Genomic DNA, 23,425 nt, shown 5'->3' on the forward strand with positions numbered 1-23,425 from the left:
TTTTTTAAGAAGGAAAAGCTTGTATAAATTTGCAAATTTCATAATGAAGGTAGCTGACAAATAAATTCTGTTTTGGGACTTGCTCCTGTGTACAACTTGTGGAAAAGCGAAGGCAGAGGGAACATATATTGATTCTAATCATAAAATTATCCCATCGGAACCTTTGGTTCAGAAGGGCTGGGATGTTCCAAGTAGAGCTGCACCTTCAAAGGTTCACTGCTCATCGACTTGATCGGGGTTATGTGTGGGGGCTGCAGCCACTGCTTTGTATCTGTTGGAATCCAGAGCTGTGCTTCCTTGCTAGTGTCCTGAGGGAGGGCACGGAAGTAGGCAGTGATCTCCCAGCTGCTACCTGTATTACATTGCACAAGCATTCAATAACTCAACACATTCTGTCATGCACGATGAAGCAAGTAGAAATGGTTAGTATTTGATAAATACCAGGAGGGAGGGGCTTTGTGACAGGCTTGGCAACCGTAAGCTTGATCAGGAAAGCTCTTAGAGCAAATTCAAGACTGTTCTCCTCCACCTTGGAGCTGTATGACTGGTTCAAATTGAGTTTGAACACAAATCTCTCAACTGGGACATGTTCTTTGTCATAGAAGATTACTGTCACCCTCTCTACCAAACCCTGCCATCAAAAGAAAAAAAAAAGTGAGGCAGGAGGCTTATTGGTAAGAATTTTTAAATCTGACAGTAAGTGAGAAGTTTATTTTCACCACCAAAGATTCTAGTCCAACTCCTCCCTACCAAGTAGCAGAATTCATACTACTGCTTTCTTGAGACCTATTTTTTCTAATCACTTCTGATAAGTGACTGAGTTCATTATTCTTCCCGTTTCTCATTTTGCTTTCCCTAATAGTTTCCATGAACTTCCCAAGTTTGTTCCCGTAATGTTCCTCAATTCATCTCCCAGATGGGTTCTGGAAACACCTGGTTGCATAGGAATCACATTTCACAGGTGCCTATATACAGATAAATGGCAGCTAGTGCCTGAAAGTAAGCTTGCTAGATTGTATAGATGCCATATACCCAACGCATAGGACTGATCTGATTCCAATCTAGGTAATGCAATAATGAATGCAAGAGTATCAATGTCATGAGAGCATCATATAGATGACAATAATGTCAATAAGAGAGAACATTATTGCTTTATTTTGTAAGTACAAGATTGTATTCAGGGAATTGATTTATGCTTTTCAACATTCGATCAGATATCCATTGGTCTGATGCAAGGCACATGATAGAAATTAGAGATAAGACATGGAAGCAGAATCTCATACTAAAAACCTTTCTTGAGAGGCAAATCAGCTAATAATGCACTTCCCACTATTATAGGAATTTTTATTTTTAGAAAAAGATTCATACTCATATCATGCCTAAATTAGTTTTTTAATATGAAACGCATGAAAATTAGATACTTGTAACACGATAGTTCTTGTTACAATGGAAAAGGTACATTGGTGGGGGATGATAAGCAAAACTAAGAAATATCCCACAGAGCCTCTGTAGCAAGATTACATTGCGGCAGTACATATACAACGAGGAGCTACATCATAGTTGTTGCAACATCCACAGTTTTATCAAGCCCTAGCGGCTCACCTACAGTAATACTCTTTCATTTTGTCTAATTAATAACATGCTTTGACATGACCTTCCAGTGCTATCTCATTTCAACATAACTCAGAGATGCATAAAAATTTCTGCAAATATATGGGCTTCTGCTTTGCTTTAAAGCTGTTTGAAAAGATAAGGCCACAATCATCTTTCACGACCCACCAAGATAGGTTGCATACTATATTACAGAAGAAGCTGTTGAAAAGATTTAGCTTTAGGTTTCACAGATGCCTTTTGTTGCCACAGATTGCATAAAACTGAATAGCTCCGATAAATTCCTATTATAATGCAAAGTTTATGCCTATGATGATCCAACAAGGGTAGTATCTGAAAATCCGCCAATTCCAGTATTTTGAGAAGCTCCCAGAAAACTACCCTAGAGAACATATTTCAAATTGGGACATTTAGTACCAATTTAGATACATTCACATTCATAATATGCCATAAGATGTAGGAAATGGAACAACTGTGTCAATGCCATCTGTCAGTGGATGCATGATTAGCCATGTCTTCTTCCTTCCCCCACTCAAAAGGATTAGTCGAGTCTAGAATTTTTGAGGATTACCTTTTTGATTACTAGTTCCATGCAAAGATCTCCAGCCAAATACATGTCACTTTTTATTTGATCACAAAGATGCTGTTTAAAGAAAGCCTTATGGAAGTAAACTCTCCATATGATGGAGCCACAACCTTCACATCCTCCATAACTAGAAATATGGATATCCTCAACCTTTTTCATTAGGGTTTTGTCCTAAATACGACATTCTATATAACACCAACAAAACTTTGGATTCTCTTAAAAGAGTGCCTTATTATGCATTTTTGAAACACTTCCCGAGTCTCTGATCATTAATATAAAGGTCATTTCAGAACTTTAAACCTACTCCAGTGACTTTAAATCTACTGATATTCCATTTCACACTCAGTCTCATTGATACCTCTCCAAATGGCTTAATGTTATTTTCCTAGCTATCACCCATCTCCTCTTCACCAGTTGGTAGTCCCCTTCCATAAGTTCTCTTTCTTCACCAAAGTGGCAAAGCAAATTACAAGGAGTTGGAAATTATTGATTAAGCATCAAAATGTCACTCAGTAACTGAAATATAGTTAAATTAGTTGCATTTGCAAGAAAATACAATTGGATCTTCATTTCTTTTGCCGCTACAACAGATTCAGGAAAAAGGAGTCATGTAGTATATAGGTTCAATAGGTGTAGGCCTTCCATAGAAGAGTATCTTATCTTCCAAGTGATGAGGACTCCCCACAAATATTTCAATTGCCAGGTCTCACTGAAAACAGATGAGGAAATGCTGCCTATCGGGGCCCAATGTACAAAGTGAAAAGGGTGCCCAATTAAATCCTTTGGTCAAGACAGAGTCTAACTCTGTGAATTATGTCCTAGCCAGTCATCATCTATACCAAGCTTCACGTTGGCATAACTTCATAGCATCTAAGAAAATACGCCCTATTATTTTTCTTTATTTCATTATCCTTGAACAAAATGAGAATATTTTTGGCATACTTCAAGTGAGATAGCCTAGGCTCATAAACAAATTTGTAGCACCTTTTGTCCACCTCTTGTCCTCAAATATCAACCTAATAAAAGCATTCCTTTCAACATTAAAAATGTAGGATGGAGTGTGAGTGTGCAACACTAGACCTATCAAGTTTAGCCATTATTACAAAGTAATGCAAGTATTTCTAAGCGTGAAAGATATCCATGATCTCACTATCTTTTTTCATCAATGACTTTTTCCAACTCTATCTTTCATATGACTCCAACAATTTCAAAAGGTTGGAGAGTGCTGCCTAGCAAGCAAGAATATAAACAAATCATCTATTATCTTTAACAGATGATAAAATATTGTGGTAGCACAAAGGCCTCCACTTGTGTAAGTGACTCAAATAGCAACCACCTCAAAAGCCAAGAAGTACTAAAGACTGGCATAGAACCCTGATTATCTTGCATTAGTTTCTTTTTCTAGGTTGAAATTTTAGCATTAGACAGGCATGTATGTGTCTTTGGTTATATTGTTTTTCTTTTTTCTTTCTGTATCATCACTAAGATCACTTACTCAACTGATTCTGTTTGAGTTTGTATCTGTATTTCCTTTATTTGGTTAGAGCATTTAGTTGGATCAATTAATTTAATGATCGAATATTTAAACATTTTAAAAAAATTCCTTAATACTTATCAAGCCATGGGAACCACTAATAACTTTAAAAGTACACATGAAAAGTAACGTTTGATTTTTCCTCAGAAAAAAAAAGTAATGCTTGGTCCACAAATTTTGCATAGCACTAGTCTAAATACCTGGCCATGTATAGTATGTAGTTGGAGATAGCAATCCTTTTCTTGTACTCAGTTATTATTAGACCTTGAAGTTTAGGTGTTCTATGTTTATTTCTTGATTTCTTTTTGTTTTAATCCTATCATGTAGTGTGTTTGTTATCATGTCAACAATCAATAGTTCACCTCCTTGAAAGGTTAGTGACAGTTGCCAATAATTCTGATGCTTGTTAAGGTGTTCAAGTCTCTAAAAGACCTAAGTACATGATGATTGAACATTTTATTCTCAATGAAAAAAATAATGCTAATATGGCTTTTAGCGAGTATGGTAAAAAGGTTTGCTCATTTAAGTCCCAAAATAGAACTAGCCTCTCTATAACCATGATCACTTATGTCCAGTAAGACTTCAAATCAAGGTCTGCGGAATCGTCCCGAACTACCCGATTCGAGGCGTCTGAGTCGTACCGATGGCGGATTGGGATAGGTTCGCCATTGAAACCAGATGCCTCTCACCGTCACTAGAGGGGGAAGAGAACAAAAAAGAGAAAGAGAGAGAGAGCGGGAAAGGGAGGGACAAGAAGAGGAAGGAAGAGAGGCCGGCCGACAGAGGCCCGGGAGCTTCCACGCAGAGGAGGTGGAGGCTGGGGAGACGCGGAGACAGGACAATGGGTTTGCTGACTTCAACTTAAAAAATACAAAAATAAAAGGGGCCCCACTCCGCCGTCTCCCCGGCCTCCACCTCCTCTGCACGGAGGCTTCCCAACATTCGCCGGTCGGTCCCGGCCGGCCTCTCTCTTCCTTCCTCTCCCTCTCTCTCCCTCCCCACTCTCTCTCTTTTCCTCACTCGTTCTCCCTCTCGCCCGTCTCTTCTATGGTGTCGGTATGGGCCCGGCCTGGCACAGCATAGGCCCGTACCGACTCGTCCGCCAGACAACCAGTACCGGTTTCGCCATCCCTTGCCCAAATTGTAAGCTCAACAACTTCTAAAGGTCAAACATAAATGTGCAAGATGGTAGTCGGGGGGTAGTGAATTTGCAACAAATAGGTATCATCCTCTTTGAAGTTGCACGGAGAGGACCTTATAGAGATGATAGTATTGCCAAAATTTCTTTTAAGATGGTTGAAGATCTTATTTTTCCATAATTTTCTATAAAAGCCTCAGGCCAAATTTAAGTTTTTCTAAAAAGACCATCGAGCTTATTAGTGGCTCAAGTTCTTAAGTTCCAGATCATGCTAATCTGTGCTGACTAGTACATATGTCCTAATTAGACAAGTAACATTTCCTCTAACTGACCAAATAGCACAACCCCACCCAGACTTGGAACCACATTTTCAAGAAACTTCAGATTTAACTTGTTCTCTTGATAGCCCCAATTCAATGGAGAAAAGGTGAACATTAGGTATTGAGGTAAAATCAGAGAACATAATCAAGAAAGACTAGACAACCTCTAGTAGACAAGCATTTTGCTTTCCAAACATCAAGCCTCATATCTATAGTAGGGGGAGGCCAATCTGCCTTCTTAAGCTTGTTGGCATGTAAACCCAATGAGGCAAAAGCTATCAAGTTGAAAATTATGAATGATGGCCCATAGTAAATCTTTTCCCTCTCCCGAGCCAAAGTAATGAGAGTGCTTTAATCAAATTTATTTAAACCTGAAGCTAACTCAAAAGAGTAGAGGAAGAGTTTAATTATGAAATTTAGGAATGATCGACTTCACAAAATAGAAATATATCATTTGCAGATTGGAGGAGTTTAGCTCTTTCTTCCTTAAAGTCTGGCCTAGATCAGGGAATAAATGATCATTAGCAGCTTGGTTGATTATACTCCAAGAACTTCAGTAAGTAGCAAGAAAAGGATGAGGGGTAATGGATCGCTTTGCTTGAAGCCTTTGTGAAAAGTAAGCCACCTCGCTGGTTTGTCAGCACCACAAACTATGCTCAATCAGATAGGTTTTTTTCTAACTCAACTTTGTTTTGAAATCCCAAAACTACCCAGATAAGGCACAATTACTATTTCTAGTATAATAGCACGAATGATACTAGCGAACAATGTACTACATTATTAACGATTGAGATGCAATAACTCAATCTCTAATTAAAAACTAAAATATGAATAAAAGCCTAAAAACTGAAAATAAATCTAATTTCTATAAGCAAATGTATTGAGATCTTGCCCTTCTTTTCTTCTAGTCCTTTCATTTTTTTTCATTTTTAAGTCCTCTTCAACCATCATTGCTGTTATCCATATACAGTAATTAAGATAACTGCTCCTGTAGCATGCTGCCAAAGGAAGTGGTGATGACAGAGAAAATACGTGGGCGTTTTCAGCCTTGTCCCCTTGGGTTTAGGAGCAGAATCTCCCCAAGAACAACCTATGGTAGTATGGAAGTTCTGACCTTACCACTTTAATATGTAAACAACCCAAACACTGGCCCATAATACAGCCCCAGGTAGTGAAGAGACTAGAGCTAACTTGGGAAGAGCAGGCCTGGCTTCAGTTGCCATAGCATTATGAAGCAAGTGTAGATAGCCGAAGACAAGTCAAAGAGCTAACAACAAAGGAAAGAGGCAAAAGCTCATTCATATCGTTTTGCTTCTACAGCAGATTTAACTTGGACATCGCTCCCACTTCAATTATATTAAGACTTCTCAGCAGGTTTTGGTTTTGCTTCTTATATAATATGGAAATTTATTTTATCTCTAAGCAAGTTTGAATAACTTGACATAGTTTGATGGAAACTACAAAAATAAAGTCTAGGTTTTAGGACAACGGCTAAAGTGATATTTGAGGTAAAGTGCTTAATCTTTTACATAATCCAAGAATTCTTAGTTAATCTTAAAAGCCACATCTTTGTCCCTTGTTAAAACCTTATCTTTCATCCTTCTCCCTTCTCTTAGGTTGCTCCTCCATGTGAGTGGTAAATGCTTGCTAAGGATAGGTGCATGGTAAATCAGACAATGAAAGGGATTACATATTTAGAGAGCACAATGGTAGGATATCTACATCAAAGAGACAACCAATCTGCTAGAGCCATTTTCAAAGTCAGGGTCATAACTAAAGTGAGCAACTTATAGTAATGCCCAAATCTCTCAAGAGATTATCCATAACAAATATCACCATGGAAATTAGAGAATGGTAGGTATAGACATATGGCACTTCCTCAAGTTCATGCTTGCTATTATGGTCGAACTTCCATCCATTTAATATTTAAAACATTTTGATGCCAGTACAAGCAAATTTGTAACTTTTCTCATGGTTTCCACTCTCTGCATGTTGGTCCTCGCACCTCTTACTTCAAAAATCTTCTAAGATGTATCATGAGCAGACCTTCATAGAGTCTTCGAAAGGCAAGAAAAGTCATTTTATTATATCTTGATGGAAATCATTCCTTGATTTTGTCAACACCAGATTAGGCAGCTATGGGTAGCTATACAATCCCATGTGATGGAAATTGAATGAGATTTGAATTGCTTGTCATATTTATGGCACTGGTGTGCTTGATATATAAGTTGAGCCCCTTGACAATGGGGACCAGAGATATGGTAGAATGCAACAAAAAAAAATCCCATGATTATGGAAAAGATACTAGGAACCTAATATAGTATAATACAATAGCAAAATTCCCATAACTTCGTACATATACTAAATTTGAATATGACAGCCGGATCCCAAAATTTTTAGAGATTGCTTTGAGCTAATATACCAAGATTGTGCATGCAATATATGGCAGTTGTGATATCCAAGTTTGTACATACTGTAATGGGCAAAATTGTGCATGATTCAACAACTGTAATACTCCCCCTCAAGTTGGGGTGTGTATCCGTAATGCCCAGCTTGCCTAACAGATAAAAAAAATGATCATGACCCCAAGCCTTGGTAAAAATATCGGTACACTGGTTGTCACTTCGAAAGAACTTGGTCTGTATTGTGCCTACTTATTGTTTTTCGTAGGTGACATGACAATCTATTTCAATGTGTTTTGTCTGCTCAGGGAATACAGGGTTGGCAGCAATATGAAGTGCTGCTTGGTTATCACAATAGAGAGACATAGGTTAAGGGTGGTGAATAGCCAAATCAAAAAGTAGAGTTTTACGCCAAATTAATTCATAAGTGATAGAGGCTATTGATCGATATTCAGCCTTAGTGGTGGAGCAAAAGACAGTACTTTGTTTTTTTGTAAGTCATGAAATAGGACTATCACCGATAAAGTTGCAATAACTTGTGACAGAATGGCGAGTAGTGGAACAATTCACCCAATCAGCATCACAATGGGCATTGAGTGAAAGTTGTTCGAAGTAGGCATGAGGATACCAAAACCGGCGTGATTTGAGATATCATATGACTTGAATAGCAGCATGGGGTTGGATGGTGCCTGCATAAACCGACTAAGAAGATGGGAAGCAAAGATAATGTCTAGATGGATGATTGTGAGATAGATCAAACGACCTATCAAATGTCTATATGGTCCAAGATCATACAAAAGTTCTCCAACATCATGTGATAATTTTAAATTTTGCTCCATCGGAGGGTATGCTGGTTTAGCACTTAGAACAGCTGCATCTTCTAGAATATTTAAGGTATATTTCTATCAATGCCCAATAAGTATTTAAGTGTGCTAAGATCTTTGATTGGAAATTGATCTTGAAGGAAGAATTTAGTGAAAGCAATGAAAGAAGGATCACTACCAGTAATGAGTATATCATCAACATAAACAAGCACAATAGTGATGCTGTCCTTGGATTTGAGGGTAAAAAGTAAATAATCAGCAACTGATTGAGTGAAACTAGCCTAGAGTAGTACTGTGGAGAATTTGGAAAACCAGTTACAGAAGGCTTGTTTAAGACTATATAAGGATTTGTTGAGTAAACATACTAATTATTCTCCTTTCTCCCCCTATTGAGAAAAATTTGATGGCAATTGCATGTAAACTTCCTCATTTAAATCGCCATAGAGGAAGGTATTATTGACATCAAGCTAATATAAAGGCCAATTTTGGCAACTGCAATGGCAATAAGATAATGAGTTGTGACCAATTTGACAACAGAAGCGAATGCTTTATGGTAATCTATGCCTTTAGCTTGAGTATAGTATTTAGCAACAAGCCTCGCCTTTATACCGTTCAATACTACCATTGGACTTGTACTTGATTTTATATACCCATTTACATTTGATGGCATGTTTGCTTGGTGGAAGTGGCATCACAGTTCAAGTGTGATTAAGCTCTAAGGCCTTAATTTCATTGGCCATAGCATCACACCATTGAGCATGTTTCATTGTTGAGGAGAAAGACTTGGGTTCCTAAGAAGAGAAAATAGAAGCTAGAAAAACATAGTGTGCTTTATATACAAGCTAAGCCACGGTCTTCTTCCTCACTAGCATCCTAATGATGGTGTATCAGGAGGCTATCCCTTTTTTTGGCAAGGGCCTTCTCTGCCACCACTTTCTTTTTCTCTCCAAAGCTTGGCTAGCATCCTTCCCAGCAATAGGGAATTTCTTTGGAGACATCGAAGATATGATCCTTGATCGCCATCAAGGGGGGCTTCCTATTTTTTTTGCCGCTTTCAACATTCATCAATTTGTTTCCATTTTTTTCCTGCAATAATACACCTCACTCTTGGTTAACTTTTATTTCCCACCACCGGGGCAGAATATCCTGAATCCTCTACTAACTCTTCCACCATTGCTTCAAATAGCTCAACCTCCACTCCTCTCATTGATCCAAGTCTGTTCTCACCCTACACTATCCACCTCTTTGACAACCCAAGTGCTACCCTTGTTTCCAAACCTTTGATTGGTAATAATTATCACAATTAGTCATGTGCCATGAAAATGGCTTTGAATGCCAAAAATAAATTGGGCTTCAAAGATGGGTCTCTTTCACGCCCACTCACCACATCGCCCATCTATTCTTTATGGAACTGTGTCAATGACAGTTGTTTCATTAACCCTGAATGTGCTCTCTATAGAAATATCAAACAGTGTTCTTCATTATTCGCTAGCCTATGAAATTTAGAAAGATTTAGAAGAGTGATTTTCACAAAGCAACAGACCAAGAACTTTTGAATTGATGCGTGATATCTCAACAATCGAACAAGGCAACTCTTCTATTGCTGTTTATTATGGAAAGCTTGAATCTCCATGGGACAAGCTCGCCGACTTGTCAAAGATTGATTCCTGCATATGTGGTGCATCCTGATCTATGTCTCAATTTGGGTTTTACAAATGATTGATGCAATCATTAATGAGACTCAATGAATCATAGTCATTTCTTCATAGCCAAATCTTGCTTACGAATCCACTCCCTTCAATAAAGAAGGTGTACAGTCTTTTACAAGAAGAATGACACCATTCTCTTTATCCAACTTCCAAAAACTCTTGTGGAAACTGCAGCCTTGGTTGCTTTTAAGAACCCCAAAAGAAGTGCACCTAATCCTTCCAAGCCCCTAACATGCCGTTACTGCAAGAAAGAAAATCACATAATTGAAAATTGTTACAAATTGAAGAGCAAGTAAAAAAATGATGCCTCAGCTTCCCCTACACAAAATCAATCTCGGTCTTCCTCTTTTGCTGTCAATATTCTTGGTTTTTCCACTCCTATGCAACTTGATCCTAATGGATCTCGTGTTGCTCCCACTGTTCCAGCCTTTACACCTGAGCAACATACCAAGCTACTCGCTTTGATTTCTCCAAGTACCACAACACCAATGGCCAATGTTGTAGGTATGCTTCTAGCTTGTTTCTCTATCTTTCTAGACTGTGGGTGATTGATAATGGAGCCACTGATCATATGGTGTCTGATTCCTCCCTTCTAATCTCTTCTACTATCTTAGATTCACCTAAAAAGGTAGCTCTCCCTAATGGAAACGAAACTGGCATTACAGTATTACACATATAGGAACAACAAACCTCAACTCTTCTTTATCCATAAACTATGTTATTTGTATTCCATCCTTTCAACATAATCTTCTCTCTGTTAGTAAGCTCACAAATGAATTGTGCCCTTATTTTCTATCTTGATAAATGTGTTTTGCAAGACTTATCAATGAAGATGGAGATTTGTTTGGGTAAAGAGCAGGGAGGCCTTTACATTTTTTTCAACCTGATTTTGGTTTTGTTGCTGCTCTTTCGGTCTCTCTTCAGTCCTTTGATCTTTCGCATTTTCGTTTAGGCCGCGCATCTTCATTTTGGCTATTTTGTTTATCCAAAAGTATTCTTGATGTATCCTTTTCAAATAAATATTTGTGTCAGGTTTGTCCCATTGCTAAACAAACAAGGTTGTCTTTTCTTTTAAGTTCAATTTTCATCTGTTGCTCCATTTGAATTTATCCAATTGATATTTGGGGTGCTTATCATGTTAAATCTCATTCTGGTGCATCTTACTTCTTAACTTTTGTTGATGATTTTTCTTATGCTACATGGGTTTATCTAATGCAACATAAATCTCAATCCTGGCATTATATCCAAACTTTAATCTCACTTGTTAAAATCGAGCACAACACACATTAAAAAAATAAGGACCAACAATAGTATCAATTTTTTTCATCACGAACTTCAATATTTTCTACACCTTGAAGGCATCATTCATAAACATAGTTGTGTTGAGACACCCCAACAACATGGGGTCGTAGAATGCAAACATAGACATTTACTTGAAGTTGCCTGTGCCTTGCAATTGCAGGCTCACCTTCCTCTTGATTTTTGGGGTGAATGTATTCTTACAGCAAATTACCTGATTAATCACATTCCCTCTCCAATTTTATCCAATTGTTCTCCATATGAAGTTTTATTTGGTACTCGACCTAGTTACGCTCACCTTAGGGTTTTTGATTGCCTATGTTTTGTCTCTAACATCCATAAGAAACATAAATTTGAAGCTTGTGCTATTCCTGGTATTTTTGTGGGTTATCCTTTTGGACAAAAAGCAGATCATGTATATGACACCCAAACAAAATAAATATTTACAAGTAGACATGTCCGTTTCTTTGAAAATATTTTTTCTTTTCAACACATTCCACCAAGTTCTCTTTCTCCTAATCCAATCTTGCCTCTTCCTGCAAATGATCTTGCCCTTAACTCCACTTCTTCTGCAGCAACATCTCCCATCCAAGCCACTATTCTACATGACAACATGACTTCATCTCCTAACCATGAGTTTTGCTCCACCACACCTATGTCCCCCATCTATATCCTTGTCAACCTCAGACCCATCACCTTCTCCAAGTCATTTTCTAGCATCACCTCATAATGTTAAACTAACCCCTCAGCATCATTCTATCCGTCCTACCAACTGACCTACCTACCTAAATGATTATTATTGCTCGATCTTCCAAAGGCATCTATCTTTTGCAACAAAAATATACTTTAAAAATTCTAAAAGATATGGATCTTTTGGGAGTTAGAACTGTTGAGACTCCTATGGAGCAACATCTAAAACTCATAGACTCTGATGGTCAATTGCTTGATGATCCTTCTTCATACCACCGCCTCGTTGGCCGACTAATCTACCTCACACTTACTTGGCCCAACATTGTCTACTCCATATTCTTAGTCAATTTATGCATCAACCCCACAAGCCTCAACTTGATACCGCCTTCCGCTTTCTTTGCTATCTTAAAGGGACCCCTAGCCAAGGTATTCTTCTTCTAGTTCTCTTCACCTCACAGCTTATTATGAGGCATTTTTCTTGGTTCTCCTATTTCTTGGAAGACAAAGAAACAAGTCACTATTTCGAGCTCCATTGCCAAAGCCAAGCATCACACCATGGCTACGACGGCCTATGAGATGCAATGGTTAAAATACTTGCTCCATGATCTAGGTATCACTCATTCTGCACCTATGACATTGTATTACGATAATAAAGTTGCTCTGTATATTGCCGCCGATCCCATATTTTATGAATGTACGAAGCATATCGAATTGGATTGTCATTTCATTCATAAGAAAATTCAATCAGGCCTACTCCATACCAAGTTTGTTTCATCCACTCATCAGTTAACTGATGTTTTCACTAAAGCCTTGGGCAAAGATGCATTCCATTTCATTGTCAGCAAGTTAGGCGTTCTGAACCTCCATGTGCCAATTTGACGGATAGTGATAGAAATCATTCCTTGATTCTCTCAGCACCAAATTAGGCAAATATGAGCAGCTATACAATCCTATGTGATGGAAATTTGTTCCTTAATTTCTTCGGCCAACCATGCAACCGGATTAGGAAAATATTGTCAGCTATGCAATCTCATATGATGAAAATCATTCTTGATATGGCTAGCTATGTACATATTTGTAAAGATTTTCCTTATGTGGATCGTATCATTGATCAATTGTGCTTAATCCCTCTGATGCAGAGATATTAATCCCTTTGATGTAGGGATATTGATCCCATACGAAATATATAAAAGCATACATGCTATCATAGCTAATGAAACTCAAGCCTTTTTGCCACAAATTTCTTCCTTAACACATTTGTTATTTTCTTATAGTGTTTTTTCTCATAAAGCTCCACTATCATATAAAATACACATGAACTCACCCCAAGATCCTAGTGTCAAGTATTTACGCAAGATCCTCCCATCCAAATGAGCCTACATTTGTCATTCAGACATTGTTTGAAGCAAGCCCAACCCACCATAAATCTTATTGTTTACAATCTAATCAAATACCACTTAGAACTACCGCTGTCCATGCACTCAAAACTCCAATCATCTCCATTGAACTTACTTTGTACAGTGGATAGGATTTATTCACATTATGAAATTATCTGAGACTCAAAATAGATCCTTCCTCAACTACTAATCAAGTCTGAGACTTGCTTTCTGAACAGTAAGTTAATTATCAACAACATGATCTCCCAATTAAGACACAGGCTTATCTTCTGATCATGGAGCCAGCATTGTCATTTGAGCTAGTATTATACAGTTATTTTGATCATTTTATTTCATCTTGTACAGCAGAAGCAAAGAAAGATAACAGAGTTCACAAGAATTCAACACCGACAGATGTTCAATACTCAAAAATTGGTTAATGCTAATTGGATCTGAGAGGTATCACTTGCTCCAAACTCCATTTCCGACATGCATCTCATGTGCATCAACCCAAACACATGGTCTTCTTGAATATTAAAACAGTAACTACTACAGGAACAATATAATCTCAGTTGAATAACATCTATTATAGTACACTATTTAAATGACAACTCAAGAAAGGTTCAGATAGTAGTGCAAGAAATTAACAACACCAAAACGATAAAGTGAGACAGGAAGGATCCATAACCCATTAAAAGTTCAGAATTCAAAGAAGACTGCGAGGAATTAAGAATACCAATGAACGAAAAGGCGATAAAGCAAGGACCTTTTGGATGAATGGGAGGAGATCAGAGGTTGCAGAGTGGATGTAGTTCGATAGCTGTGGATGCCGTGCCTTGTGGACCACCACATTCATATACCTCCTCCTCTCGAATGCCCCTTTTTCCCATTAAAACAAACAAAAAAGAATTAAAATAGGAGAGAACAAGCACAATAACAAAGAGAAATACATCTAAGAGAGACGAAATTGGGTACCAGGGGGATAAAATCCTTTGAGGAATACGATGGAGGTTATGGCCACCTCCAAAACTCCACCACCACTCGAGCCGTCTCTCCTTTTTAAGAACAACGACGAGAAGAAGGAAAAAGGTGAGACCTTTTCTATAGGACACAGAGGAGAACGAGAGCAAAACAAAGAAATAAGAGAGATTAGGGTATAGACCACCTTGAGGAGAAGGGTTTTTGCGATCCATGGGGCACGGAGAAGAGGGTTGAAGGAGCTGAAGAAATGGAGCGCTCGCAGGGGCATTTGTGGAAGGCGGGGGGGAAATGAGGGACGTTTTGGAAAGTCCGGATCTTGCGGATGATTTGCGTCTAATCTCTGAAATGGATCCGGAACCCGTCTGAACCTTTTTGGTTTCATGGTGGAAGTGGTCCATAACTCCATGCCATCCATCCATATATTCTTTGCGGAGAAAAAAACAGCAATCTAATCACTGAGGTGGTAGCTTAATAGGAGTGTGGCCTTACTTTCAACCAAGTGGTTCCGCGTTCGAAACGCACGGGCGTCGATTAAATTATGAAGACCGAATGCTCTCTGCTCGGACACGGAGTCTAGAAGAGCGTATCGCTCTGTTGGTAGCCTCGGTGGTGCCAGATGTGACGTACTCACACGTAGTATTCGTTCCCGAGCCAAGAGGGGTAACCGAACCGGGCCCACGGATGAGGAAGGTATGAGTAAAATCGGCCGAAGTGCCGAACACATGGTCATTTTTGCCCGCATTAAACATTCTCCTGGCGGAGTGGGGGCTGCTACGCAGGGGTGGGCTTGTCCCTTCCTCCCCCTTCCCATTTTTTCAGCAAAAAAAAAAAGCAATCTATTTGTATTTTTGAGAAATATGTTCTTTTCATTCAATCTTTTATCTTTTAGATGAAATAATCCTTTATTTGTAAAATATTTTCATCCAAAAAAAGAGATGATAAATTTCTCTTTCTACATACAAGCTGCATAACTAAACATATGTAGAATTGACCATAGAATTTTTTTACTTTTTTTTACATGAAATTTGACCGTAATTCTTTTAGATGAATATAATTATGTAAAAAGAATATCTCAATCATACGATATTTTGTCGGGATTTTCTCAAAAATTTGTGGATAAAGTGTTTTTTCCTAATGTGTATTTATGTGTGTGGAGAAATTATTAGGTAGACTTAGTCTACCATGTCAACTATAGATTAAACTAATGAATATTAACCACGTTAGCCCGTTCTAGCTACTGCTGCCTTAAAAATTAATTATGGTTAACCATGGTTAGAAAAGCTAAAAAAGAAAAATTACTGAAAGCCCTTTTTGTTCCTAATCAAGTGAACTTCTCCTCCTTCCCTAACACCCCCGACCAGTGCTACCGAACCCTACAACGGTGAAGATCTCGAACAGAAGGCACAGGTAGTCTGTGCCGGTGAGCTCAAGGGCACTGAGGCTATCGAGAGCAGCAAAGCAAGGTGTGATGTTGGGGCAGAAGGATCGAGGAGTGCAGCGTAGCCCTCCCTGCCACCAGATCACCACCAAAGTTCACACTGGTGATCTGAAGTCGAAGGAGAAATAATGCGGAAGATCACCTTAGCTTTCATATGCTTGGGCTATTTGGCAAGTCCTTTGATGTCCATGCCATGGCCACCAGAGGAGAAAGAATGAGCAAGAACACCTTACTTTCATGTGCTTGGAGGGGATTGGTACTAGTTGGTTTTAATGGGTTATTCTTCCTCCTGTATCTGCTTCATCAACATTCTGTCTCTTTGATGGGATTCGTTGGTTTCTATATTTAAGGACCTTAAGAATTTGTGCTATTTTCTAAGGATGTACCATATGGTAGTTTCTTAGCATCTATTCTACAATCCTTTGCAGAGAGATTTTTGAATTTGTTTCTTGATGCCTGAAGGGGGGTCTTAAAGCTTTGATTTATTGCATTTTGTTTTATGTTGATTTTGTAATTTTATCGTTGTCAAGAAACTTACTTTGAGGACGGCAGGTTGCCTCAAGGCTTGCAAGTTGATCTACCATGAATTAGAGATTTGCTATTAAGGAGATGGTTGTTAATGGTGTTCAAAGGATCAAGTTTTGTTTTATCGGTATGTGTTTTTAATTTGAGTTGGAAGTACAGTGAACCTCTAATTTCTAGACTTACTAGGGGATCCTATCTTGACATCAATTTCCAGTTTTATCAACACACTTGATGCTTGCAAGTTGAGATGACTTGTGTGGTTCGGATAGAGTTCTAGGCATCTAGCTGCTACCCATATCTTCCACAAGCATGATATCAATACTAGGCATCAATTTATTTAGTTTTCTTCTCTCCCAAACATCCAGCTACTACATGCGAGCTCGTTTTACTCCACCTTAATAAGAGTAAATTTCTCGTATTCATAGTTCAAAAATAAATATCAAACCAGTAATGTAAAATGCTGATGATGAAAAGTGCATATCGCAAAAAATCTCCAGCACTTCAAAATCCATGCTTTATAGATGTATACATAAGAAAACAAACAATGCAAGACTCGAATGACATGCTAAGTAGAGCTCTCAATAGTCACTCCACCCAGCTCAGAAAAAAAAAAAAAGAACCTTACACATAGTCTGGCTCTTAGATCCAAAAATGCAAGCAAAATCAAAATATAAAAGGAAAGGAAATGCAAGAAGGCCTTCTCAAACTGCATTCCTAAAAAATTTTTGTCGTCCTCGCTCTCTTGAAACATTTGTACACTATTTATTCCTTGTATAGCCATCCAAAATCTTAAACTCTCCTTATGCTTTGCCTTTCGGTCTTTGGTTACTGAATATATAACAAGGAACACTGGAAATCCCTCTCTCCATAATTCGAATTGCCGAAGGTCCTTTGATATCTACATTGACGTGGCCCTCCCCATTGGTTTTTTGCTAGTGTGGGCTTCAACAACACTGTTAGGGTTGGGGAGATTAGGGATAGAGGAGAAGTTTGCTGGAGTTGAGGAGATTAGCAAACAAAAAGGGCTTCCCCCATTTTTTTTTTCAATTCTTCTAACCATGATTAACCTTGGCAAATAGATAAGCTGGCATGGCTAAATTTTATTGGTTTAGTCTACGGCTGATGTGGTAGACTTAAGTCTGCCTAAGAATTTCTTTTTGTGTGTGTGTGTGTGTGTGTGTGTGTGTGTGAGAGAGAGAGAGAGAGAGAGAGGGAGGAGGGGGAAGGATGGAGTAGGGATGGCATTGAATCGCATCATGGAAATCATCTCAATTTGGAAAAAAACCTATATGGAATTCTTATTTTTTTGAATGAAATAAAAGTCATAAAAATTTTATTTTTAAATGAGATCCAAATATGTCCAAGATAAAGAAATCCCATGCATACCCTATCTTGTCTAGAAAACAATAGTGAAGATTTCCATTTTTTGAGTGGAACCCGATTATTTTCTCAATCTTAAGCACAACTGAATAGCTAGTACCATATATGACCACTTAAAGCCACATTTTGGTGGGAGAGCACATGAAGGGGGAGGGTACTTATTGATATTATATTTTCATAAAACAAAATTTTGGTAGTTGGGATTCAAAGTAACATGAAGAAAATGACCAAAAATATACTCACTCATATATTTCCAAAACAGAAAAAGGTGTCTAACACTATATAATTCCTACATATATAACGAAAGAATAATTTTTTTCCACAAATTTCATGCAATAATTTTCTTTTTTTCACTTTCTCTTCCTTTCGACATGACCCAATTCAATTATAATCACTATTTTTAGGTATAGAAGATAAGGAAAAAAATAAAAGAGATATGTTATATGTTCATTTCCCAGCCCATGTTCCTCGCTCTCATTTCCTCTTATTTAAATAGGAGGATAAGAAAATCCTAATTGTAAATAGAAAAAGAAAAAAAGATACACATAGCTTTCCTTCCATCCTCTTTGTCTGCACTTAAACTCTTTTATCTAATTTCCTCACTTTTAGTTATCTCTTTAACAAATGAGATAATATATTCTTCTACTCTATTTATTATAATTTTTTCTAATGTTTATTGAAGTTATGATGCATAACATCAATGTTTCATTTTTGTAGATCATCCTACAACATAGATACATGCATATATCATCTCAATCAGGTATTATACGGCCAAGTTATGACCTTTAAAAGTTTGGCACATAATTTTGCTTCTTAATGTAGCAGATCTTACTGCTAGATTCTGTATAATCCTACCTATAGTAGCTAAGTTGGTTCACATCAAGTTTGATGATCCACCTAGATTAGGGCCCCTCTTGTTCACAGCATTTAGCTCCTTTTTAATCAATACCGAAGATGGGGAATGCATGCTTCCTCATCTTGCAATAGAACTACTTCGCTCTGCTAATAAGCTAACCCTTTCAGGGTATCTAAAAAGACTCAATCCTCCTGACCTTTCTTTCGATGACATAGTCCAGTAGTCTTTTATGACCTTAGTCTTCTTTATTTTTGGATCTCAGCAAACTACTCACTCCACTTCCGCATCTAGACTCTTTGGTAGGGCTACTTCTTGCAATCCTTCCTCGTTGACAACAGCGATAGCGACTCTCTTGCCATCATAATCATGGTTGATTGATTGGCGGAATCAAGAGGTGAGAGTTTGATCTCTCATAAGTGGTATAGGTTTCTAGTATTATCATCACAAACTTATTGTAGGCATTAACAGGCCACTTTGTTTGAGTAGTAGTTGCAAAGTTTATATTTTCTTGTGTTCTGAAAATATTGATCATAAATCTCTTTTTATCTTTTATGAGATCATACTTTCTCTACTATTTATAGAAGACTACACTTTGATCCCATAAGTACAGGTTTCCATGGATGACCTAAAAACATCCATGAAAACCATTTCGCACATATACCTCTTAATTATTGCAAATTTTAAAAGTATACTGCTTAATGATCTTCAACTCAATGTTATTTTGAATTTAACTGAGAAAGTAGGATGCAAATGAGGCTTGGTCTACAACATAGCTTTTGAAATATGAGATTCTTTTCACTTTTAGGATCTATAATAGCTTCGATGATACTCTACTTCACCTATTTATTTAAGTGGAAGAGTGTATCCCATACCTTCAAGTTTGCCTCAGTTGCTGCCTCAAGTTTTTTCATTGTCAAACTCAATTTTGAATCTACTTGATCAAGCTCAAGTAGCTTCACAACCTCTATTATGTTGAGGACCACCTTCCCTTTCTTCTTAGGACTCTCTAAGGTTGTAATACAGGATGAAACTTCCAACACTTCCCTTTATTATGTATACTAATTCTATAATCATTGCAATATTTTTTTTAAGTTGTGTTTACTTGCTTTTTACTCTGCTCCTCTTCCTAGCCTGATTGTCTGCCACTTTTCTTGAACTTATCACCCTTCTTGCCTTCTTGGCATGATCCTTCTTTTCGATTCCCATGGCTTTTATGTTAACTTTACTAATCTTCAACTTTGAAGAGTTTCAACTCCTTCATGAAAACTCTCATAGAGACCTCTAATGTACTTTATAAAAACTGCATGATCATCAATGGAGATTTTTCGAAAGCAAGCTTGCTTATGAAACTCGGAGGTGCAGCCCTAAATAAATTGATCATACTTTTGCAGCAGGTAATACTACTTAATTTACCAATCTACGTCATGCCCAATTGAATTGAATTATTTTTTGATTGAGCCCTTAAACTTGCTCCACACATTTTAGAGATATCATTGTTCTTCATACAAGAATTCTACTAGGTAAGGATATGGTTGGAATGATTGAGGTGGGCAAGAGCTACCTCCTAGACACTAGTATATCCGTAGATAGTGAAGTAGGTCTCTAACTAGTCTAGCTAGTTATCCAGCTTCTCTACATCGTCAGTTTCATCCTATACAACGATATCAATTAGAGCTGTGACTTGCAAAGGTTGAAGAGGGAGATTCTGGATGCCCACAGTTTACTTTCATTGAAGGCATCGCCAAGCGAGACACGGTCTTAGTGAGTTGGCAATTTTCTCTTCTGATTGTGTGAGACATCTTCATCTCATCATCTATTGAAGTAGAACTTGTAGTCATACTCTTCTTTATCCTCCAATTCACTTCAAATGCTGATAGCCTTTCTCCCTTCTGCTTGTACCACTTGGATGTTTGGACCATAAACTAAAGTCCTCATAGATATAGAGGATCGAAGCTCTAATATTAAATTGATTAAATTGGGAAGAAGGCAGAATTTTCTCGATCTGCTCAACTTAAATCTCTTAAAAAAGTTTAGAAAAAAGTAAAAAATTTGATGAGAGTAGAGTTTAAGTCTATTTTTTTCATTCATGAATAACAAACTAAGATACATAGTCTCTATTTATTTTAGTAAGGTCCACCCTTACATAATCCTAGTCAGATTCTTCTTCTAATTTAAATAGGACTCAATTTTCTCAAAATAGATATGACTAGTAAAATAAATATGAGAAAACTAAACTCCAATTGGTGGTAGATCTCAACGCCTACACCGGCATTACCTTAATCATTCTACCTAATTATTTGTAGATTGGAAGATATGTCTAGTCAAAATTATTCTCGAAAAGAAAATTTTTGGCTTAATTAGTTTGTTTTCAGGCTCAAAGGATGAAATTTAGACTTAATTGCTTGGCACATCACACCCTTTGATGGGTGGTTCATGTTAGAGCTCGAAAAGCTATCAATTTTTTTTAAAAAAGATCATCTCTATCGGGTGTCATATGATTAAATTGTGGCTTTTAAAAGTTTAGCATTCGATTCAGCTTTTTAATGTGGCGAATCTCACTTCTGGATAGGGCTAAGATGGTCCAAATCAAGTACAGTGATACTCCTGGACCACAGCCAGAAAGTTCTTTGTTGATAAATACGATCTTTTCTTACTTCTTACGTAAACCCATCATTCTCTCCAAGGCTTCCGACACTGTTTTTTTAGATATCATAGCGACCTGGAAGGCTTTCTCAAAAACTAAGCAACGTTCCAAGGATCTCGTGATAATTTTCTATACACTTGCTTCAACCTTCATCTTCTTCAATTGGTAGACTGTATTGTAGATTGATGGCTCCCATGGTAGCAGCTACAGATAGTCTTCTACTAGGCCTTGTTCTTGCTCTCGCATCTACCCTCCAAGTTCTTTGGCGGGCTGGTCTACTTTTTAGGAATGGTGGCTTGAAGACCTAGCTAGACCGTGTCATGTTGATGACTTCAGTGCATTTCCTTGAGAAGTGTTTTTGATTGACATGATCATAGTTGAGGGGTATAAGGTGTGAGTCAGGTAAAGAGATCATTACTCATTGGAGTGGAGCTAATGCGGTGGAAGAATAGGAGCATGTATAGGAGCAGAAGTAGGTGTAGGAAGTGGGTTAGCAATGGCTACAAAACTTAAAGAGGTGTAGAAGCTACAAGTATAGGAGACATGATCTAATATGGCAAGGTACATCAAGAGAGATTAAGAGTTGGAAGTGCAACCTATGAAAATTGATTAGGTGCAAGTGAAGCCAAGATGATTACAAGTTTAGAAAGCATTGCAGATGCAACATGAAGGGTGGCATAGTTTTTGGAGCAATGTAATGGTCACCCAAGGAGCAAGAGGCAGCATTGCAATGGCATTCGTAGACATTTGGAACTAAGATAAACAGAATGAGCACAAGCTTAACAATTGAGATCATCAAAATGGAATCTTGAAAAGGATCACTATGTATCATGTTGACAGAATTCGATCCTTCCTCATAAGGAGGCAATGGTTTTTGCAGAACATTGGTTAGAGGATTTAGTTAAGCAAGATCAACTTTATTAGATTTCACTAAAATCTTGAATTATATAATTAACAAGCAAGCACCTATGAATAGTATTTCCTAATCCATTACAAAATTTGTGGTGAGCATTAGGATCACAGCTCCTTGAATAAGGAGGGCTCAGGGGACCCTCAGGTGGTGGATGAGATATAAGTCCTGTGTCTACTAGTGTGTGCATGACTGCACTGAGAGGCTGTCCTAAGGGTGTGAGTTTTCTAAATCTCTACTCAGTCTACTAGATCTTTTGGAAGTTATAGGGCAAGTAGGTTTGGATTTTGATGATTTGGATAGGGATGTAGTGGTTTCGACTATTGTTGAAATAGCTTAGAGTTGCATGGTTTATTGGACAACTTGAGGTGCAGTACTATTGAACCTTTGATTTTGTTGGCTAACTCAAAAAGTGGCATATAACTAACTCAGGATGGGTTCTCAAGATTCCTTTTGGTCCATTTGAGAGAGAAAGATTGATCAAAATGGTGTTTGGCAAAGGAATCCTTACTCCGAAGTAAGGACTTGGCCTTGACACTGGCATGAACAAGAGAGGGGAAATCAAGAAGGTTTTAGCAAGCTATCATTGTGGCAACACTAGAACGAGTCAAATTGATGATCATGTTAATAATATCATTGTCAAGCAATAGGTGCTCTATCGATGCGGCATATGTTGCCCAAGGAGACAACCCAAGAGGGGGGGTGAATTGGGTTTTAATTAATTATTGACCAATTAAAAATAAGGTGAGTGATAAGTGCTAAATAATGTATATATTTAACTATTTTATACCGCACTTATCATTATTTTCTTTGCATATATTTTAAATTTAACATAAGAAAATGTGTTCTCCTTCATCATTGCATTATTAAAAATAATTCGATTTCGCTTGATTTTATTGGTTAAGTCTAATGTGTGCAGGTCAAGTCGAACTAATTGGGATGATGTCTGAACTAATGTGTGCAGGTCGCATTTACAGCTGAACCCGTGTCCACGTCACCCTTTAAGTGCTTAGAGATCAAGAATCCACACGTTTTTTTTCCTTGCTTCAAACAGTTCAATTTCCATCTTTCCAGCCAAGCCAAATTAAAATCTCCAAACCAAACAAGCCACGTCATCCTCATCTAGAAGTCATCTCCCTTGCTTCACACTCGCATAGGATCTCCTGTGTCCAACAAACATAACCTGTCCACACAACTCCACG

The 23,425-nt window shown here is 37.8% G+C and overlaps 1 protein-coding gene across 1 annotated transcript; it reads right to left on the minus strand.

The window, feature by feature from the left end:
• Positions 1-14,774, minus strand: LOC103721998 (DNA polymerase zeta processivity subunit). The gene is given in 6 exon segments (XM_008812403.4): positions 1-352; positions 442-631; positions 14,256-14,368; positions 14,465-14,515; positions 14,518-14,544; positions 14,655-14,774. Coding segments are annotated over 6 exon segments (615 nt in total). The 5' UTR covers positions 14,683-14,774; the 3' UTR covers positions 1-146.
• Positions 14,775-23,425: the final 8,651 nt, after the last annotated feature.

Source organism: Phoenix dactylifera, chromosome 9 (genome assembly GCF_009389715.1).
Source record: "Phoenix dactylifera cultivar Barhee BC4 chromosome 9, palm_55x_up_171113_PBpolish2nd_filt_p, whole genome shotgun sequence".
Classification (NCBI taxonomy): domain Eukaryota; kingdom Viridiplantae; phylum Streptophyta; class Magnoliopsida; order Arecales; family Arecaceae; genus Phoenix; species Phoenix dactylifera.